Source organism: Crocodylus siamensis, chromosome 13 (genome assembly GCF_052110815.1).
Source record: "Crocodylus siamensis isolate JL-2025a chromosome 13, ASM5211081v1, whole genome shotgun sequence".
NCBI classification, from domain to species: Eukaryota; Metazoa; Chordata; order Crocodylia; family Crocodylidae; genus Crocodylus; species Crocodylus siamensis.
The window spans coordinates 20,193,180-20,210,397 of NC_143407.1; the positions used below are offsets into that span (position 1 = coordinate 20,193,180).

General features: G+C 52.4%; 2 protein-coding genes across 2 annotated transcripts in view; one reads left to right on the plus strand and one right to left on the minus strand.

Annotated features, from left to right (window-relative positions):
- Positions 1-10,134: 10,134 nt before the first annotated feature.
- LOC149854053 (uncharacterized) lies at positions 10,135-13,652 on the minus strand. Its single transcript, XM_090026356.1, has 4 exons — positions 13,643-13,652; positions 12,295-12,470; positions 11,294-12,157; positions 10,135-11,215 (listed from the first exon to the last, which is right to left on the minus strand). The coding sequence occupies exons 1-3, from the start codon at positions 13,650-13,652 to the stop codon at positions 11,378-11,380; spliced, it is 966 nt and encodes a 321-aa protein (XP_089882482.1). The 3' UTR covers positions 10,135-11,215; positions 11,294-11,377.
- The window catches only part of RASL10B (RAS like family 10 member B), a 39,137-nt gene continuing 33,762 nt past the window's right edge, over positions 11,844-17,218 (plus strand). Inside the window, exon 1 of the mRNA XM_090025335.1 lies at positions 11,844-12,001. The gene's annotated coding sequence lies outside the window, so the exon portion shown is untranslated. The remainder of the gene's footprint in view (positions 12,002-17,218) is intronic.

Below are 17,218 nucleotides of genomic sequence, written 5' to 3' on the forward strand. Positions count from 1 at the left end.
TGCAAGGGGCATAAAGTCTGATGCTTCAATCATCAGCTGCCTGGAGGTCAAGTTACAGATGGGTTATTATCTATCTGTCTCCTCCGGTAATCTGCCCTTTCCATGATGGAATGCAGGGAACAATCAGCTATGAGAGATCAATGCCTGAGGTTTTAGGAGTCAAAGTGGAGTCAAGCAGGGCTGTGTCCATGCCCTGACCCTACTTGGGATTTTCTTCTGTCTTCTTCTGATGTACATTTGTGGGACCACCAGTGAAGGAATGTATCTGCACATATGCTCAGATGGAAAGTTATTCAACCCCATACACTTTAAAGCAAAGACTAAAGTACAGAAAGTTCTGCTCTGTGAGCTGCTATTTGCTGCTGTTGCTGCATTGATAACCCACACATTGACCTTCAAATCCTCATCAGTTGCTTCACTTGTGCCTGCCAGGAGTTTGGCCTTACAATCAGCATCAAGAATACCAACATTATGAGTCAGAATATTGATTCAATACCAGCAGTCACAATAGGTGGAAACATATTGGATGTTGTAAGTAATTTTACATACCTTGGCTCCATTGTTACCAACAACCTGTCACTTGAGACTTAATTGAATACCTGTATTGGCAAATCATGAGGCCCCATGAGTATGCTGAGCAAACTAGTGTGGATGTGAGTGCCTTTGATCAAGTGCACCTGGATGAGCCAAACTGCTAAGTTACCACACCTGTCCCTGATCCTTGGCTAATGCAACTGCCCCAGTTCTCTGCAGCCAGGTTGGCTGCTGAAAGTGCCACTCACTCCTTATTCAGGCTGCAATCATGCTTTGACACAGCCTTAGTTTGTTCCAAGAAGCCTCACTGCAACACAGAACTTTTCATGCCTGCCATTTTAATGGCTCTGAGGGGCACCTGGCAGATGCAGGCCAGTCCTGATGAGGCAGTCACATGACCCTGTAAGTACCATGTGATTGGAAGAGAGAGCTGAGCAGACTCTGTTTTAGCTCAGGCCCTCAGGGCTAAGGTAGCAGTCTGCTGCTGGTAGCTGGAAAGACAACACCCAGCTGAGCAGCTGCTCAGGAACCCTGCTAGAGAAGGATGGCTTGGTGGGGCTGCCTGCGCTGGGGTAGCGCCCCAGAAATGCTAAACCAGTTACCTGCCCAGTGTAGGGTACGTAGGGGTGCCTTATAACCCCAGCCCCGCTATCCAGTGGTTATGGAACAGAACAGACACTGGGACCAGCACACCTAGGGAGAGGCACCTGAGTCCCTGGGGGTATAAGACCCCAAGCTCCAGGAAGGGAGCATAGAGTTGGCCCCAGTGAGGGGGTAGAGAGTGGCCCCAGGAAGTGGGGCAGGAAGAAGTAGAGAGGCCTGCAAAAAGTGAGGTTTGCTGAGGTGGGTCTGAAGGACTATGTGTACCAGGTGTAAAGTAGGGCTTGCTTAGGCGGGTCTGAAGGACTGCACCAGGGTGTGCAGAGTAGGGTCAGCTGAGGCAGACCTGAAAGGCTGCACTTGGGCAGACCCTGAAAGAGCATAGTAAGAGCCAATTCCCTGGAGAGGGGCTAGTGGCTAAAGTCAGCCTTGTGTTAGACTTAAGGACTATTACCATGTAGAGTAGGGTGCATTGGGCACCTGAAGGGCTGCATGGGATCACCCAGAGTATAAGTAGGCAAGCCTGTGGCCCAAATAAGGCCACTCATGGAGCAGGGTGGGTTGAGTGTGGCTCAGTGAAGGGCAGTATGAAAGAGGCCCTGTGAGAGGAGACAGAGTGAGTGAGGCCCTGTGAGGGGGCAGAGTGTATGAGTAGACTGTGAGAGGCCCAGCAAGGGGCAGGGTTTGGCCTGGTCTCTGGCCAGAGCTATTATACTTTGGATGCCATCTGCAAGGCATGGGACACAATAAGGGGAGTTCGGAGCTGTATGTAAACCCTTTGGCATCGGGACATTAAAAAGCGCAGCCTCCTGCTTATTACATCAGGTAGATATCAACAAATCATGGCTGGTGAGACAGGACAGGCTGCCCTAGATGGAGAGGTGGCCAGTTTGACCAGCCACAAGTAGGTTCCTTTCATCGCATTCATATTCACAGCTCTCCCTGGTTCTCCTGACTTCTGACCGTGGCTTTGGCTTTCCAGACTTTGATTTTTGGATCTCCCCTGAAACTCAGCACTGGCTTTGCTGTCTTCTGAGTTTCTCTAGCATCCTGACTCTAATCTCAGATTTTCCCTGGAACTTGACACTGGCTCTGGCCCCTGGCTCCTTATCTCGGCGTAAGGTTCAGACTAAGTCTCTTGGATCTCCCCTCTCAGCTGCATTGGAACTTGGTCCCAAACTCTTTGCTCCAGCAGCCAGTCCCTGACCTGATGATTCAGTAACCTGTACCCCCATCCTGTTGACCTCCTAGTTGCCCTAAAGGTCTGTCCACAGGCCAGGCCACTTGCATCTGAGCCAAGCTCCCACAGTGGAACAACAGACTGACTGACTGTTAAGACCAATGTTAAATTATATCATGATTATGTCATCAGCACTTTTGTATAGCAGTGGATCCGGGACCACATGCTCCTCTCAAGAAAAGCACCTCAACAGCTTCCTAGAATGCAGAGAAGGCGACATGAACGGAATTTCCTGGCAGGACAAAGTTACTCGCACTGAGGTCTTGGAACATGCCAAGATTTAGAGCATCCATTCTCTTCTCGGTCAGCATCAACTTTCGTGGCTTGGTCACATGAGGAGAATGGACAATGGCCATATGCCTAAGGATCCCTTGTATGAAGAACTCTTTACAGGAAGACCACAAAGGTGTTCTTATCTCTGTTTCAGAGATGTTTGCAGGAGAGTTATGGAGGCCATGAACATTGAGCCTTTGGAGAGTTAATGGGCTGGGTAGTCTCTCCCACAAATAGCCATGTGACCCTCCTGCCCTGGCCTGTTATCACCCCTGAGAGTCCTGGCTTAGGATCAGTGTAGGCAGAACAGCAGGAGCAGGGAAGTGCACCTGCCTGTGGCTTTGGAATGCCCTTCAATAATGGAAGATTTGCTGAGCTCTTTGTTGCCGAAAGCATCAGCAGACCAAGGGGAGGAATCCCATGGCTAAGGATGCAAGCATTGCCAGGACTGAGCAACTCCCAACAGAGGCTTCATTGGTTCATCCAAGCATAAATACAGCACTGATGAAAAGGTGCAAGCTTTGCTGTATCCTTTTGCCAGCTGGATCTCTGGACAGGCCTGGACACTGAACAGGAGACAGGAGGTGGCAGAGGAACTCCATGGGAGGCTTTGCATCCTGCTTCTGCTTAGCATTCCAGAGAAAGGAGCCAGACTCTGTGTGTGTGTGTGGGGGGGAAGATAGAGGCTGAGTTCACAGGAACTGTGGAAGAAAGCAAAGCAGCCTCCCTGTGCTTGCCCTTAGGGAAGCATGATGGAAAATCAGAAACCTGGTATCTGGAGCCTGTGTTCTCTGCTTGGCTCAAAGATGCAATAAAAGGAACAGGAGGCCTTTGTTATGGATGTCAGGTCTCTTGCCCCAGTGAAGTGCTGTCAGCAAGAGATGGCGGGGACAGCTGGGGAGACGGGTGTCTCCAAATAGAGGAGGGGGGTGTCTACGAGGTGCTGCCCTTCCCTCTGTGCGGCCTCTGTAACATATTACTGTCCTGTTAGAGCTGTTGCTGTGGCTGATGTGCTCTGATTCAGCTTTAGAGTGCACAAGCCAAAGCATCCCAAGTTCCAGCAAAACCCACTCAGATGCCAGGCTTTACCCTAGGAGAGGACAAGTTAGAAGTATATCCAGCCTAGCCATTGCCTTGGCATGGGCATGTTCCTGTTCATCTTTTCCTAGCACTCTGGTTCCTCCAACCAGGAGACAGGGTCTTTTGGCTTCCCTCATCCTCCACCCCATAGAATTTTTTTTTTTTTAATTTTGTGTCTCAAGCCAAATCAATTCTGAATTCTACTGAATGAGGAGAGCTCAATCATTCAAGTCTGTGTGCTTGCTACCACCAGCAAGTATCTTACCTCCCCGACTTCAGCCTGGGGCTTGAGATGCTCCCAAATCTACAGCAGGCATCCTACACGCAAGCCCCAAGCCCATAGGCCTTGTAGTTCAGATGCCCCCTAGTCTCACTTGCCCCTAGCCAAAAGGCCAAAGGAAAAAGCTAAAGGGAGCCTGAGAGCAGTCCTATATCACTATAAATTGAGTAACTGATGTTCTTGCATTTGTAGATTTGTGGGGTACCTGCCCACGGTGCAACGGACAGACCTTCACTCTCTAACTACACCACATCATTCCAGGCCAAGAAAAAGGGTATTTCCCTTGCCAAGTACTGACTGGCTAGAGACTGCAGAGGGTGGGCATACGCATCGCCTACATCAACCACCCATCAACTGTGATAGTTAGACAGAGGTCACAGTTCTACTGGGCTGGTGGCCACAGTCCCATTCCTAAAGACTGGATTCCAGCAGTGGAGAGAACCCACAGTGCCCCGCCCCGGGGCTGTGGTCAGAAGGAAGAGATGCCTTGGAGAGGAGAAAGGCAAGGCTGAGCAGACACCCTTCAGCTGGGTGGGTTGGGACTGGGAACTGCCCATTACCAGTCAGCAGCTCCTAAAGAGGGTAAATGCTTCATGCAGGACCCGTGGGTGAGCAGGGATGTGCTGGGGTATGAAGGGCTGTTGCTCATGTCAGGAATGTCCCATGTAGAGAAAGGGCTTGTGTCACTGTCTCTCACCCTGTCCTCATCAAAAAGCTGGGAGACTGTGGTGTCGATGCCCACACGGTCAAATGGGTCGCCAACTGGTTGGAGGGCCGCACCCAGAGGGTGGTAGTGGATGGGTTCTTCTCGACCTGGAAGGACGTGGGCAGGGGGGTTCCGCAGGGCTCGGTCCTCGGGCCTGCACTGTTCAACATCTTCATCAGTGACTTGGATGACGGGGTAGAAAGCACCCTGTTCAAGTTTGCTGATGACACTAAGATGTAGGGGGGTGTGGGTGCACTAGAAGGGTGCAATAGGCTACAAGCTGACCTTGACAGGTTGCAACGGTGGGCGGATGAGAACAGGATGGGGTTTAACACTGATAAGTGCAAGGTGTTGCACATGGGGAGGAAGAACCGGCACCACACTTACAGGTTGGGGAACTCCCCTCTTGCCAGCATGGAGACGGAAAAGGATCTTGGAGTCGTCATTGACTCCACGATGAACATGGGCTGGCAGTGTGGGGAGGCAGTCAAGAAGGCCAACCATACCCTGTCATGCATCCACAGATGCATCTCGAGCAGGTCCAGGGAGGTGATCCTCCCCCTCTATGCGGCACTGGTCAGGCCGCAGCTGGAGTACTGCGTCCAGTTCTGGGCGCCACACTTCAAGAGGGACGTGGACGATATGGAAAGAGTCCAGAGGAGGGCCACTCGTATGATCAAGGGTCAGCAGGGCAGGCCTTATGAGGAGAGGCTACGGGACCTGAACCTGTTTAGCCTCCACAAGAGAAGGTTAAGGGGGGACCTTGTGGCCTGCTACAAACTGGTCAGGGGGGATCAGCAGGTATTGGGGGAGTCCCTGTTCCCCCGTGTGCTGCCAGGAGTGACCAGGAATAATGGTCACAAGCTGGTGGAGGGTAAGTTTAGATTAGATATTAGGAGGCGCTACTTCACAGTCAGGGCGGCTAGGGCCTGGAACCGGCTTCCAGGGGAAGTGGTGCAGGCTCCTAGCCTGGGGATTTTTAAAAGGAAGTTAGATGAGCACCTTGCCGGGGTCATCTGACCCCGGTGCTCTTTCCTGCCAAGGCAGGGGGTCGGACTAGATGATCTACCTAGGTCCCTTCCAACTCTAGCTACTATGAAACTATGAAAGGGTGGCAATGATGGCAAAGGCAGCAGCTTGGTCCAGGTCCAAGGACATCCTGATTGAGACTCGAACCTGGAGTTTATTCTCAGCCTTGCCACTGAGTTACTGGGTGACTTTAGCCAAATTACTCCTCCACTTTCTGCTTCAGTTTCCACTCTGACCCGTTGTCTACTCAAAGGATAAGCACTCTTAGTATGTGTCTGTACTGCACTCAGTTACACAAGTAACAGTAGAGTGCTACAAGGTGCCAAAAACTCTTGTTTTTTCACACTTTCTAGGCTTGAGGTTCAATAATAGGGTTTCCCTAAAGGCATTCATCCCCACCCTCCTCTTGCCCCTAACCTGTACCCTGTAGATGTTTGATGCCAAGCCTGCTAGGATTAGTTCCTAGTAGCTGCAGCCCTACATGGCCCCACATGCACCACTGGAATAAAAGTCCCTAAAACACTAGCATCCTGACAGCATGCACCTATAATCAATGAAGATCTTGTGAGAGAATACCTAGAGAGGCTGGATATCTACAAGTCAGCAGGACCTGATGCACTACACCCTAGAGTGCTGAAAGAACTGACTGACATCACTGCACAACAAATGGCAAAGTTATTTGAGAACTCATGGTGCTCGGGTGACATCCCAGAAGACTGGAAGAGGGCCAGTGTGGTGCATATCTTCATGAAGGGAAGGAAGGAGGACCCAGGGAATTTATAGGCTGATCAGTCTGACCTCAATCCCTGGAAAAAGCCTGGAAACATTTATCAAATAATCCATCATTGATAGGCTAACAGAAGGCAGTATTCTAGAAAAAACAGGCAACATGGCTTTGTTGTGGGTAGTTCATGCCTGCCGAACCTTGTCTACTTCTATGATCAGGCAACTTGCCACCTCAATAAGGGTGATGAGGTTGATGTCACATACTTGGGTTTCAAAAAGGCCTTTGACTTGGTCTCCCATGATGTCCTCATGATAAAATGGGCAAGTTGCAACCTCAACAACTAAAAAGTCTGGTGGCTAGGAAACTGGCTCTGAGGTTGGACCCAGAAACCGTTAACAGACAGAACTGAGTCGACGTGACAAAAGGTGACCAGTGGTGTCCATTATGCCTCGGTAGTCAGACCAGTGCTTTTCAATATTTTTATCAATGATTTGGACGTGGATGTGGAAAGTGTACTGGCAAAGTTCGTGGATGACACCAAGTTATGAGGAAGTGCAGTCACGCTGGAAGACAGGCTAAGGATACAGGAAGACCTGGACAGGCTTGTAAAGTAGGCAAATATAAACCTGATGATATTTAACACTGAGAAGTATAAAGTGCTCCATCTGGGGAGAAATAACCCACAACATACTTACAAGCTCGGTGGTGCTAAACTAGCCAGCAACATAATTGAAAGAGACTTGGGGTTCACAATCAACCATAAAATGAACACGAGTCACCATTGTGATGCCATAGCTGGCAAAGCAAACAACACTTTGGCATGCATCAACCCATGCATCACAAGTAAGACTAAGGATGTCATCCTCCTGCTCTACTCAGCATTGGTGAAGCCACAGCTGGAGTACTGCATCCAGTTCTGGGCACTGCACTTCAAGAGGGATGTGGAGAAGCTGGAAAGAGTCCAAAGGAGAGCCACACGAATGCTCAGAGGTATGGAAAACACATGAGGAGAGGTTGAGGGACTGTTCAGTCTGGAGAAGAGAAGACACAGAGGGGACTTGGTGGCAGCCTTTAGGTATATAAGGGACAAACATAAGGGGGTTGGAAAACACCTGTTCACCAAGGCACCCCATGGAAAGACTAGGAATAATGGTCATAAACTGATAAGAGGATCACTTCAGATTACATATTAGGAAAAACTTCTTTATTGTACGTGTGTTCAGAGTTTGGAACAGACTCCCCCCCCAGAGGTGGTACAGTCACCTTCCCTGGAGATCTTCAAAAGACAACCGGATGCACAACTTGCTGGGGTCATCTGACCTCAGTAGTCTTTCCTGACTTAGTGCAGGGGGCTGGACCTGATGATCTCTGAAGTCCCTTCTAGCCCCTAACTTCTGTGAACCATGCTCTATCAGAGCCAGGCAACACAGGCAGGAAAGGAGCTTTGAGGGCAGGACTGACTCCCATCTGGCAAATGCTGGTGGACCTGAGACGCTCTTGCAGCTGTTCAAGCCCTCTCACCCCTCCACCCCCTCATTCCAGCTGCACGTTCTAGCTTCTGCCTCCATCTTGCCCTCTCCTTCTCTTTGGACAAAAGGTGAAAAGTGAACCATTCTCACCAGGATTCAGAAACCTCCCAGGCATAGGCAGAGGGAGAAAAAATGATTGGGGTGGGGGCTGAGTGTGCATGCTCCCCTCCCGCCCCCCAGCTGTAAGCCTGTAGGGAAAAGGGCCAGCGAGGGGAAAAGGCCATGGGGGGCAGAGGGGGGCAAACTGAGGTGCCAGCGGTGAGGGAGGGAGCCAGGCACAGGCAGGGGCTGAGGTGCGTAGGGCCCTGGCCAGGCCAGCTGGTGGCACAAGCGGAGGCCTGGGGGCCACATGCCCCTCCCCCCGATCTGTTTTTGGGGTGGAGGTGGCTGCTGCTGTGTGCTGTGCTTTGCTCCCTGCTGCAGCTGCTCTGGGAGTGGCCAATGCCATGTGCCTACTGCCACTGGGCTGCACTGCACTCCTGCCCACCTGGTGGTGGGAGGCACGTGGCGTCGTGTGGCTCTTGGGGCAGTGGAGTTCAAAGCCCAGTGGACAGTGGCAGCTGCCTCTGCCTTGCACACTGACCAGGGGACACATGTCCCCTGGACCTCCACTTGTCCCACCACCTGGCCCAGCCAGGGCCCCACACTCCACAGTCCCTGATCCTGCCTGAGACCTGCTCCCTCCCTCTTCACTGGGGCCTCGATCTGCACCCCTCCACGGTGGTGAACGAGGGAGTGGGGCTGGGGCAGGGGCAGGGGCAGGTCCTGCACAGTTGGGGCAGGTGCATAGGACAGAGAAGCTGTGAGTGGCTTGTCTGGGGGGTGCCCAGCATGGGAAGGGGGTGGTGGCTCCTCATGGGGAGAGCCAGGTTGCCACTGCAGACCGGGGCTCTTCTCAGTGGGGGTGGTGGGCTGCACTGCACTTGGGGCGGGCGGTGGTGGCACTGGGAGAGGGGTTTAGGGGGCTAGAGCAAATTTTGGGGTGGTTGCTGCCCCCCCACCCCCAAACCTCCCTCCCAGCGCTACCACCATCCACCCTGAGCACAGCGCAGCCTGCCCTCGCCCTGCATGCAGATCCAGGGCACATGCCCCCCATGCCCTCCCAGGGTGTGCATAGCAGTAGGAGCTGCACCCCTTGGACATGCTGCTTGTGGGTCTGTCCTGCCCCAGCTGTGCAGCCCCTGCCCCAGCTCCACTCCCTCCCTCACCACTGAGTGTGTGCCTCTTCCCACCCCTGCTGTAGCTGCCTGGAGCCTGCAGCCAGGCTGCATTGCAGCCCTACCCGCTGCCCTGCAGCTTGGTGGGGCTAAGCCCTGTTAGCTCCTCCCTTCCGCCACCTGTGCAGAAAACATAGTCTCAAGTTTCACCAGATCCAGGCACCAGGGGATTTGTGCAGAGAATCCACTGACATAGAGCACCTCTTTGCCATGGATAGGGTTAGCACTGCAGAGAAATACAACGTTGCTGCTCCTCACTCCTTCAGAGCCAGGGGAAGGAGCATGAATAGCTGTTCCATCAGCAAAAGAGGTTGCTCCACTCCCACAGGTTACAGCTGTGTACACCCAGGAGCGCCAACAGGATTTCAAAGCTGTCTGGACCTATCCATAAGATCTCACTAATGACAATGCCCACATAGAAAAGAATTCACACCCTAAATCCCATTAGATATTGTTCCTGCTATTGTGTTTAGTAGTTCCAGCCCAAGAGCACTCACTGTCCAAACACAGGTACAGTCCTTGCCCCAAAGTACTCTATAGAGGAGCCCTTGCTTAGGGCGGTTGATGTCATGTCATCATAAAGAATTTTGATAATGGTAACAAATTTTGGTAGAAATCCAAATCTCACCAGAATCTCCCACAGGGCCTCTCTGTTGATTGAATCAAAGGCCTTAGTTAGGTCAATAAAGGCTATCTAAACATTTCAGTGTTGCTTGCAGTGCTTTTCCTGCAATTGTCTAGCAACAAAGATAATATCTTTTGTACCTCCTGAGTGGTCTGAAACCACACTGGGACTCAGGTAGACTCTCCTCAGTGAGGAAAATGAGTCTGTTCAGGAGAATGCAGGCTAGGTCAGGAGTACAATGTCACAATAACTGCTGCAAACAGCTCTATCTCCTTTCTTGAATGTGGCAATGATTCTGGCATTTCTCAAGTTACTAGGAATCCATGTTTTCAAATGTACCTAATAATGAGATGCAGTTGGTAAAAGATCATGTTTTCCACCTTACATATTTCCTCTGGGATTCTATCAGGACCACATGCTTTGTTCTTCATGTGCTTAATGACTCCCAAGGCCTCTTGATAAGTTACTGATGTCAGTACAAAACCACCATCATACAATCATCACCTCCATGTAGGTCTATAACTAGGGGGTTCCAGTATTTAAGAACTGCCCCCATTGCCATTCACCCATTAAAATAGGGCATGCTATTACAAGGAAGACACCTGCATGTGTCTTTAATGCAGTGGGTGCTACTGTACATCAAGTCAAGTCAATCCCGAGGCTGCTCTGACTGTTGGGGCACCTTAGATGCTGTAACAACCCTCCTAGGTTAGTTGAGTTGCTTTGTATCACTGGTGATTCTTTGGGCAGTGGCATGGCAGTGCCCCTCTCCTCTCCAGGTATGGATGGTTGCTGGCTGGCAGGGAGCTCATCCATCCTTTGACAGGTCTTGTTTTTAGTCCACACGCCCTCCTCGCTCAGGCTAGCCCACGGAGCGGCACCAGTTTAGTTACCAGCAACCTGACCATGGAACAGGCTGCGCTGGTTTACATGGAACCAGCTAGGAGACCGAGAGAGGCCAGGCCTGGTTACGCACTGTGCTGATATCAGCAACTCCATCTTTGCATCACCCAAAGAACCTTGTCTGCCTATGTCCTCAGACCAACACGGCTACGGCCTATGCCCCTGTCAGCAACCCTATAATACTGTGTGGGAAGGAAACCTTCATTTCTTGGCAAGGAAGACCTAGATAACTGGAGGTTTCTGTTCAGCTATAGCTTTCATCTGCCCTTGAAGCTATTGTGAAGTGTTCTTTCTTCATCCACCTGCTTTTATTTTTGAGTTTTTGTGAGTCTGGAAACCTCCCTCTCCATCTCACTGCCACTGGTGACCCCACCTACAGAACAAACAGCACCATTCTTGAGGTCACTGGGTAGCATACAAGCCTCTTCACCATGCCAAGGCTGCGATCCTTGGGAGGACAGCAACATCAACACTGCAGAAAAAGGAAGATCATCATCAATGTACTTCCCTTAGAGACAGGGAAGCTTTAATGCTATCAGTGCAACCTCACCTGGGATGCTGTGCGTAACCCTGGTCACCCACGCTCAAGAGAGAAGGATTCGCACTCGCAGGGCGCACCTAAGGGCGACTGCGATCATCGGGGGGCTGGAGAACTGTTCTTACAGAAGACTAGAAGAAACCAGCAGGCTGGAGCCAGCTCGCAGAGCTGTGTCGGCCAGCCCAGGGGGCTCCCCATGGGGCTGGCCGTTTGCAGGCGGGCAGCGTTCATTGCTGCTCCCTTGCCGCCGAAGTTCTGGATCCGGGGGGAGCCCCACGGGCCGGCCCCGGGCCCTGCAGCGGGAGCTGGCTCCTGCGCCTCGGTGCGGCGAGCCAGGCCGGGCTGGAGAGCGCGCCGGCGGGCCCACGGCCCTGCCGCCGCCCGCAGGGCCAGGCGCGCCGAGCGGCCGCCAAGGAGCAGCCTTGGCACCCCCGCCCGCTCCGTCCCGGGGGCGGACTGCAGCCCTCGGCCCCGCCCGGCCCGGCCCGGCAGCCGGCGGGCGCTGCGACCCAGCGGCGCCCGGAGCCGAGGCGAGGCGGAGCCCCGCGCGCCGCACACGCGCCCCCGCCCCCGGGCCCGGGGCAGCGCGGCCGAGGCGGCAGGTGCGGAGACGGGCCCCCGCGCCGCCCCGCGCGCCGGATGGGAAAGCGCCCCCGCCGCCAGGCGCCCGGGCCCGGCCCCGGCCGGGGAGCGCGGCCTCGGCGCCCGCAGCGCCGCCAGGTAAGAGGGGCCGGGCCGGGGCAGCGCGGGCGCCTCCACGTGCGGCCGGGCCGGGCCGGGCCGGGCCGCGCGCTCCTTCCCCGCGTCGGCGCTGCCCCCGCCGGCATTTCGGGGCCGGGGCCGGGGCCGGGGCCGCGGCCGGGGCCGGGCGGGCTCCTACGCAGGCGCTGCACCCGGGCCTCGGGCCGGCCGAGCTGGTCGCCGCGCTCCGTGTGCGTGTCCGCGAGCCCCGCCGGCACATGCTTCCTGCGGACGCGCCCGCCCTGCCCTGCCCTGCCCTGCCCTGCCCGCACCTCCCGGGGCAGCGCTGACCGCAGGTGCGGACCTGCCCGTGTCGCTGCCCGCGGCCGCGTGCTGTCGCGCCGACCGCCTATGCGCGCCGTTATGTGCAAGCGCAAGCAGTAACTTCCCAGCTCCCCCCTGGCTGGATGGGCCCTCTCGTGCGCTGTGATGATCTGCAGGTAAAACGCTGTTTTGTACACAGAGGGGTGGCAGAGAGACCGATGAAGGGATTTGGCTGAAATAAACGTCTTGGCTGGATTAAGCTAGCAGCTATTTTAGCTCAGGGGCGCAACAGTCACTAGCGATTCCAGATTTAGTCTCACTTCAAACCTTTCTGTTTAATTCAGACTGTAAATCCGGTGTCTCCTTTCAAAGTGACAGCTTCAAAACTGTGGCGAGACTAAGGGCTTTTCTCACCGTGTCTGATGTGCTTACATGGCATCCATTCCAGTAGTGTCTGATCCTTAACGTACTTTTGCTCACAGCAGCGTTGGGAGCGAGGGCAGTTGTACAGATGGGGAGCTGAGAGGCTATAAGTGTTTTGCTCGTGATGACCTAGGCAAGCTGTTGCAGGGCACTGAATTGAACCTGGTTACTGTACCTGGAGTCCTGACCACCGTGACCCTCCCCCGCTGCTTTGACAGTCCTGCAGGAGCTTGAAACATGCCCTCTCTCTAAATCCAAGGACCTGCACCAGTCCAAGGCAGAAAGAGCTTGGCTCAGTGGTTCAGGCAGAGGGCAAATAGGTGACCTACGGTCTTGTTCCAGTTCTGCCCCTGGCTCTCATTGAGTGACCTTGGGTGAGTCGCTTTACAGCCAGGCAGGCCTGTCTCCTCTTCTCTGAAGTAGGGCTGATCATCAGAAGGGGTTTGCTCGCTTTAACTGGTTGCAAAGCACAGTGGGAATAGAAGGGGTCTGTGTTTACATGCTGCCCAAGAGAGTTTGGATTATTTTATTTAAAATAGCAATTTCTCTCGGCTTTTGGAAATAATCTTATTGTGTAGCATGAAGCTGGTGGATTCCTTCATCAGGAAAGCAAGAGATTGATTAGGTCAGACTCAGCCTCCGAGCAGGCTGCTATGAAGCGAGCAGGGAGCAGACCATGTCCTGGGTCTTTCATTAACCTGGATCTCAGATAACTTGGCGCACAAGCAAAATGATGGGCTGCAGCTTGAGCCCTCTGATAATAAGGGAATCTGGACCTGGAGGGGGAGGGTTGATTTCCCCCCTAACTCCAAAACTTCCAGCAGTCTGGGATTCCCATCACAAATCCCTATGAGGAGGTGGTGTTGTCTGGGAAAGGAGACAAAGGAGTCCGACCTAGTACTGCCATACACCCTCTGTGACTGTTTCCCTTACCCACAGCCATAGTGAACCTCCCCAGTGGAGGAGAAAACCAGGACATGGTGACTGCATGCCCAAGCCCCTGCCCTCCCTACGCAAAATATGCCTGCCCTCTGATGGGATGGACTCACATGCTGCTTTTGGACCATGCCCTGCCTGCCTAGGAGGTGGTGATTAAATTGGCTCTGTGTGGAGGAGACTTACAAAGAGGATAAAGGCTCTTGTGCTACTGCCAGCCCAAGGGACTTTTTCTTTCCAAGGTAGCAGCAGAGGTGTGTGGTTTTGTATCTGTGGGCAGCTCCAGAAGTGGCAGGACTATCTGGGATAATTGTATCTGAGCAGTCTTGTTAAAGCTGAGACTTCCAGGAACTACTCCCCCATCCACTAGAGCTACTTCTGCCTCTCTGCCTGCTAGTAACATAAAGGCCCCCCATTTTCTCAATTTCCCCCTGCTTAGGCATATATTTCCATCACATCCAAGGAAGAAAACTAACCTGACTTCTTCTGATGGTAAGCAGTACTTTAAGCCATGTGTAATCCTCAGAGGGTCTTGGACTAAATAGGTGTAATGCCCATGGTCCTAGACTTACCATCCATCCAAGGTGATAGGATGCTGTCCTGATTTTTCATGAGCTTGGAAGGTACTGAAATCTTTCCCAAATCCCTCGTCTTCCACTCCAGGCTGGCAAACTTCCATTCAGTTTGCATGTGAAGTGGTGGTGATGTGATGGGGTGAAGCTGCCTCGCAAACAGGTACCGCAGAACCTCACTAAGTCATAGATTCTGTTACTGGAGCCCAGGGAACTGGTGTCCCTCACTCTGGTTCCAGTCCCTGCCTCCAGGAATATAAGAGCTAGTCACAAATGGTGAAGTGCCAGATGCCACCTGGCTGTGGCAAATGGCTTTGCAAGTCTATAAAGAAGAATGAAAGGAAGTGTAGGAAGAAATCCATTCACAGGACAAGCTTTGCAAAGTGCACCTTTTCCCTGGGGATTCCCAAAGGCTTCACAGATACTAAAGTTTTCAGCCTCAAAGAGTAGGTCTATATTAACTGTTTTCAATTTACAAATCAGAGAAAATTAAGCTTGGAAGGGACCTCAGGAAGACATCTAGTCCATGTCCTTGCTCAAAACAGGATCATCCTCAACTAGATCATCCCAGTCAAGGCTTTGTCTAGTTGGGTCTTAAAGACCTCCAAGGATGGAGATTCCACAAACTCTCTGGGTAACCTGTTCCAGTGTTTTATTAACCTGCTAGTGAGAAAGTTCTTCCTAATACCTAACCTAAACTTTCCTTGCTGCAACTTGAGACCGTTGCTCCTTGTTCTGTCATCTGCCACCACTGAGAACTGTCCAGCTCCATCCTCTTTGGAACCGCCCTTCAGATAGTTGAAGGCTGCTATTAAATCCCCTCTCAGCCTTCTCTTCTCTAGACTAATAATCCCAGCTCCCTCAGCCTCTCTTCAGAAGTCTTGTGCCCTAGCCCCCTAACCATTTTCACTGACCTCCACTAGACTGTCTCCAATTTGTCCACATCCTGTGTGTAGCGGGAGCCCAAAACTGGACACTGTACTCCAGATGTGGCCTCATCAACACCGAACACAGTGAATTAAGCATTTCCCTTGATTTGCTGGCGGGTAAACTGAGGCACAGAGATGGGAAATAAATAAGCTGAGATCATGTAGCAAAGTGAGTCACAGAACAAGGTGTGGAACCCAGGAGTCCTGACTCCCAGCCTTCTGCTTTAATCACTAGGTCACCCATCTTCCTCCAAAACACGGGGAGTTTTGAGGAGACATAACTGAACAGAAAGCCTGAGCGCCTTTGCCCCATGGAGAGTGATGCATGGCAAAGGAGACACTGCCATCTAATCTGTCTCATCTCCATGCTGAGCCTCGTTGGTGGTTGTAACTAAGCGATTTGCTACAGCGTTCTTTCCAGACTGGCGTGATCTTGCATGGAGATATAATCAGCCTGAATGGGCACGTGCAGCTCTGCTGCTATGGGGGTAGGATCAGGGCTTTCCCTTAGAGGCCAAATCCGTTCTTTTGAGAGTTCAGATTCCGCAGAGAGAAAGAAGCACTTTTTCCTTCTTAGCTGTACCTGCCTGATTAGAAACACAGGCTCCCATGTCACCCAGGCCTCTGCAATCAGTGGGAGAAATCTTGTCCCCCATTGAGTTAATGGGTGTTCTCTTACTGGGATCAGGGAGGCCTGGAGAGCCTGTCTCCATATGCAGCTCTCCATCACTGTGCACAGTGTCTTTCACCTGGCTGTGGGAATATGGCCAGGCAGGGTGGTGACTGCAGACTAGAATTTGTTTGTGTGTTTGTGGGTAGCTTTGAGAAATGCTGGGTCCTGTGTGTGTGTCTAGATGTGTCTCCATTGTCCTTGTATGTGAATGAATACTGCTCTGGGTGTGTGTGTTGGTCCACAATTGTCTCCCTAATTGGGTGCGCACGCGTGTGTGCACCTGTCTCTCCACGTGCATCCGCCTCTCTAGTACTCGGCACATCAGCCTGCTCAGAAATTAGCTTCTGCCAAGTTAATTACCTCACCAGTCAAGCCCTGAAATGAAACAGCAGAGCTGTTCCTGCAGCAGAGAAACTCTCCCAGTTAAATGCCTTTCCTCCTAGTCAGACAGACAAGAGAGGTGTTTCTGAGCTCTGGGAAGGCCCTTGGAGGACCCTGAGTCCCTAGTGCAGGGCCCAGATGTGTTCTCAAGGCTACGTACAGTGGGATTAATTCTTTGGTCGCTCTGGAGTGTGGGGCCTCTGGGCTTGTGAGGCAGAAAGCTGAGTGAGGTATTCTAGTGGTACACATCGGGGTTATGTAAAGGAGTGTGGATGAGAGCCCTCCAGCACTAGGGTGAGAGGTCTCTGGGAACAAGGTGCTAAGCAAGGTATTTTTGTGATTATTTGAATGGCACTAACATTGAGGTGTCCTAGCCCTGGACCAGGGCTCCATCATGCACAAATGGGGATGGGCCCTGCCCAAGGAATCTAAGCCTGGTCCCCCCAGGGAGCATCTCTTTTCTTCTGCCCTGACCTTACCTAATGGAGATAAGAAGGTGTTTCTCCCAATTTCTCAACACTGGCAATTTTATTTTAGAAATGCAGTGGCTGTAACTAGAGAAGACCTGAGTAACGTAGAAATGGTCTAGATTAGAGAGTTATCTGCTCGTCCTCTCCCAGAACACCACAGCAAGGGGACATGCAAGGTAATTAAAAGAAACTACCATTTCCCCACACAGTGTATTCTCGTACTGCAGAATGCACTGCCACAGGAGGTCACTGAGGGCAGGACTCCTCCAGGGCTTTCCAAAAACAGGAACAAGAACATCTAGAGCCATTGTACTTAATAACCAAAATCTTGGAAGGGAGGTGAAACCTCCTCTCTCAGTCCATCTCTGGTTAGCAGAGACCAAAATAAAACCTGACATAGGGGATCATTTACCTCCCACCTGTTACCGTAGGGTCCTCACTCTTTCCTCTGGAACATCTGGAGCTGGCCACAGTCAGAAGCAGGATGCTGGATTGGATGCATCCTGGCAACTCCTACATTTCCTAATTAGATGGTCGCCACATCTATG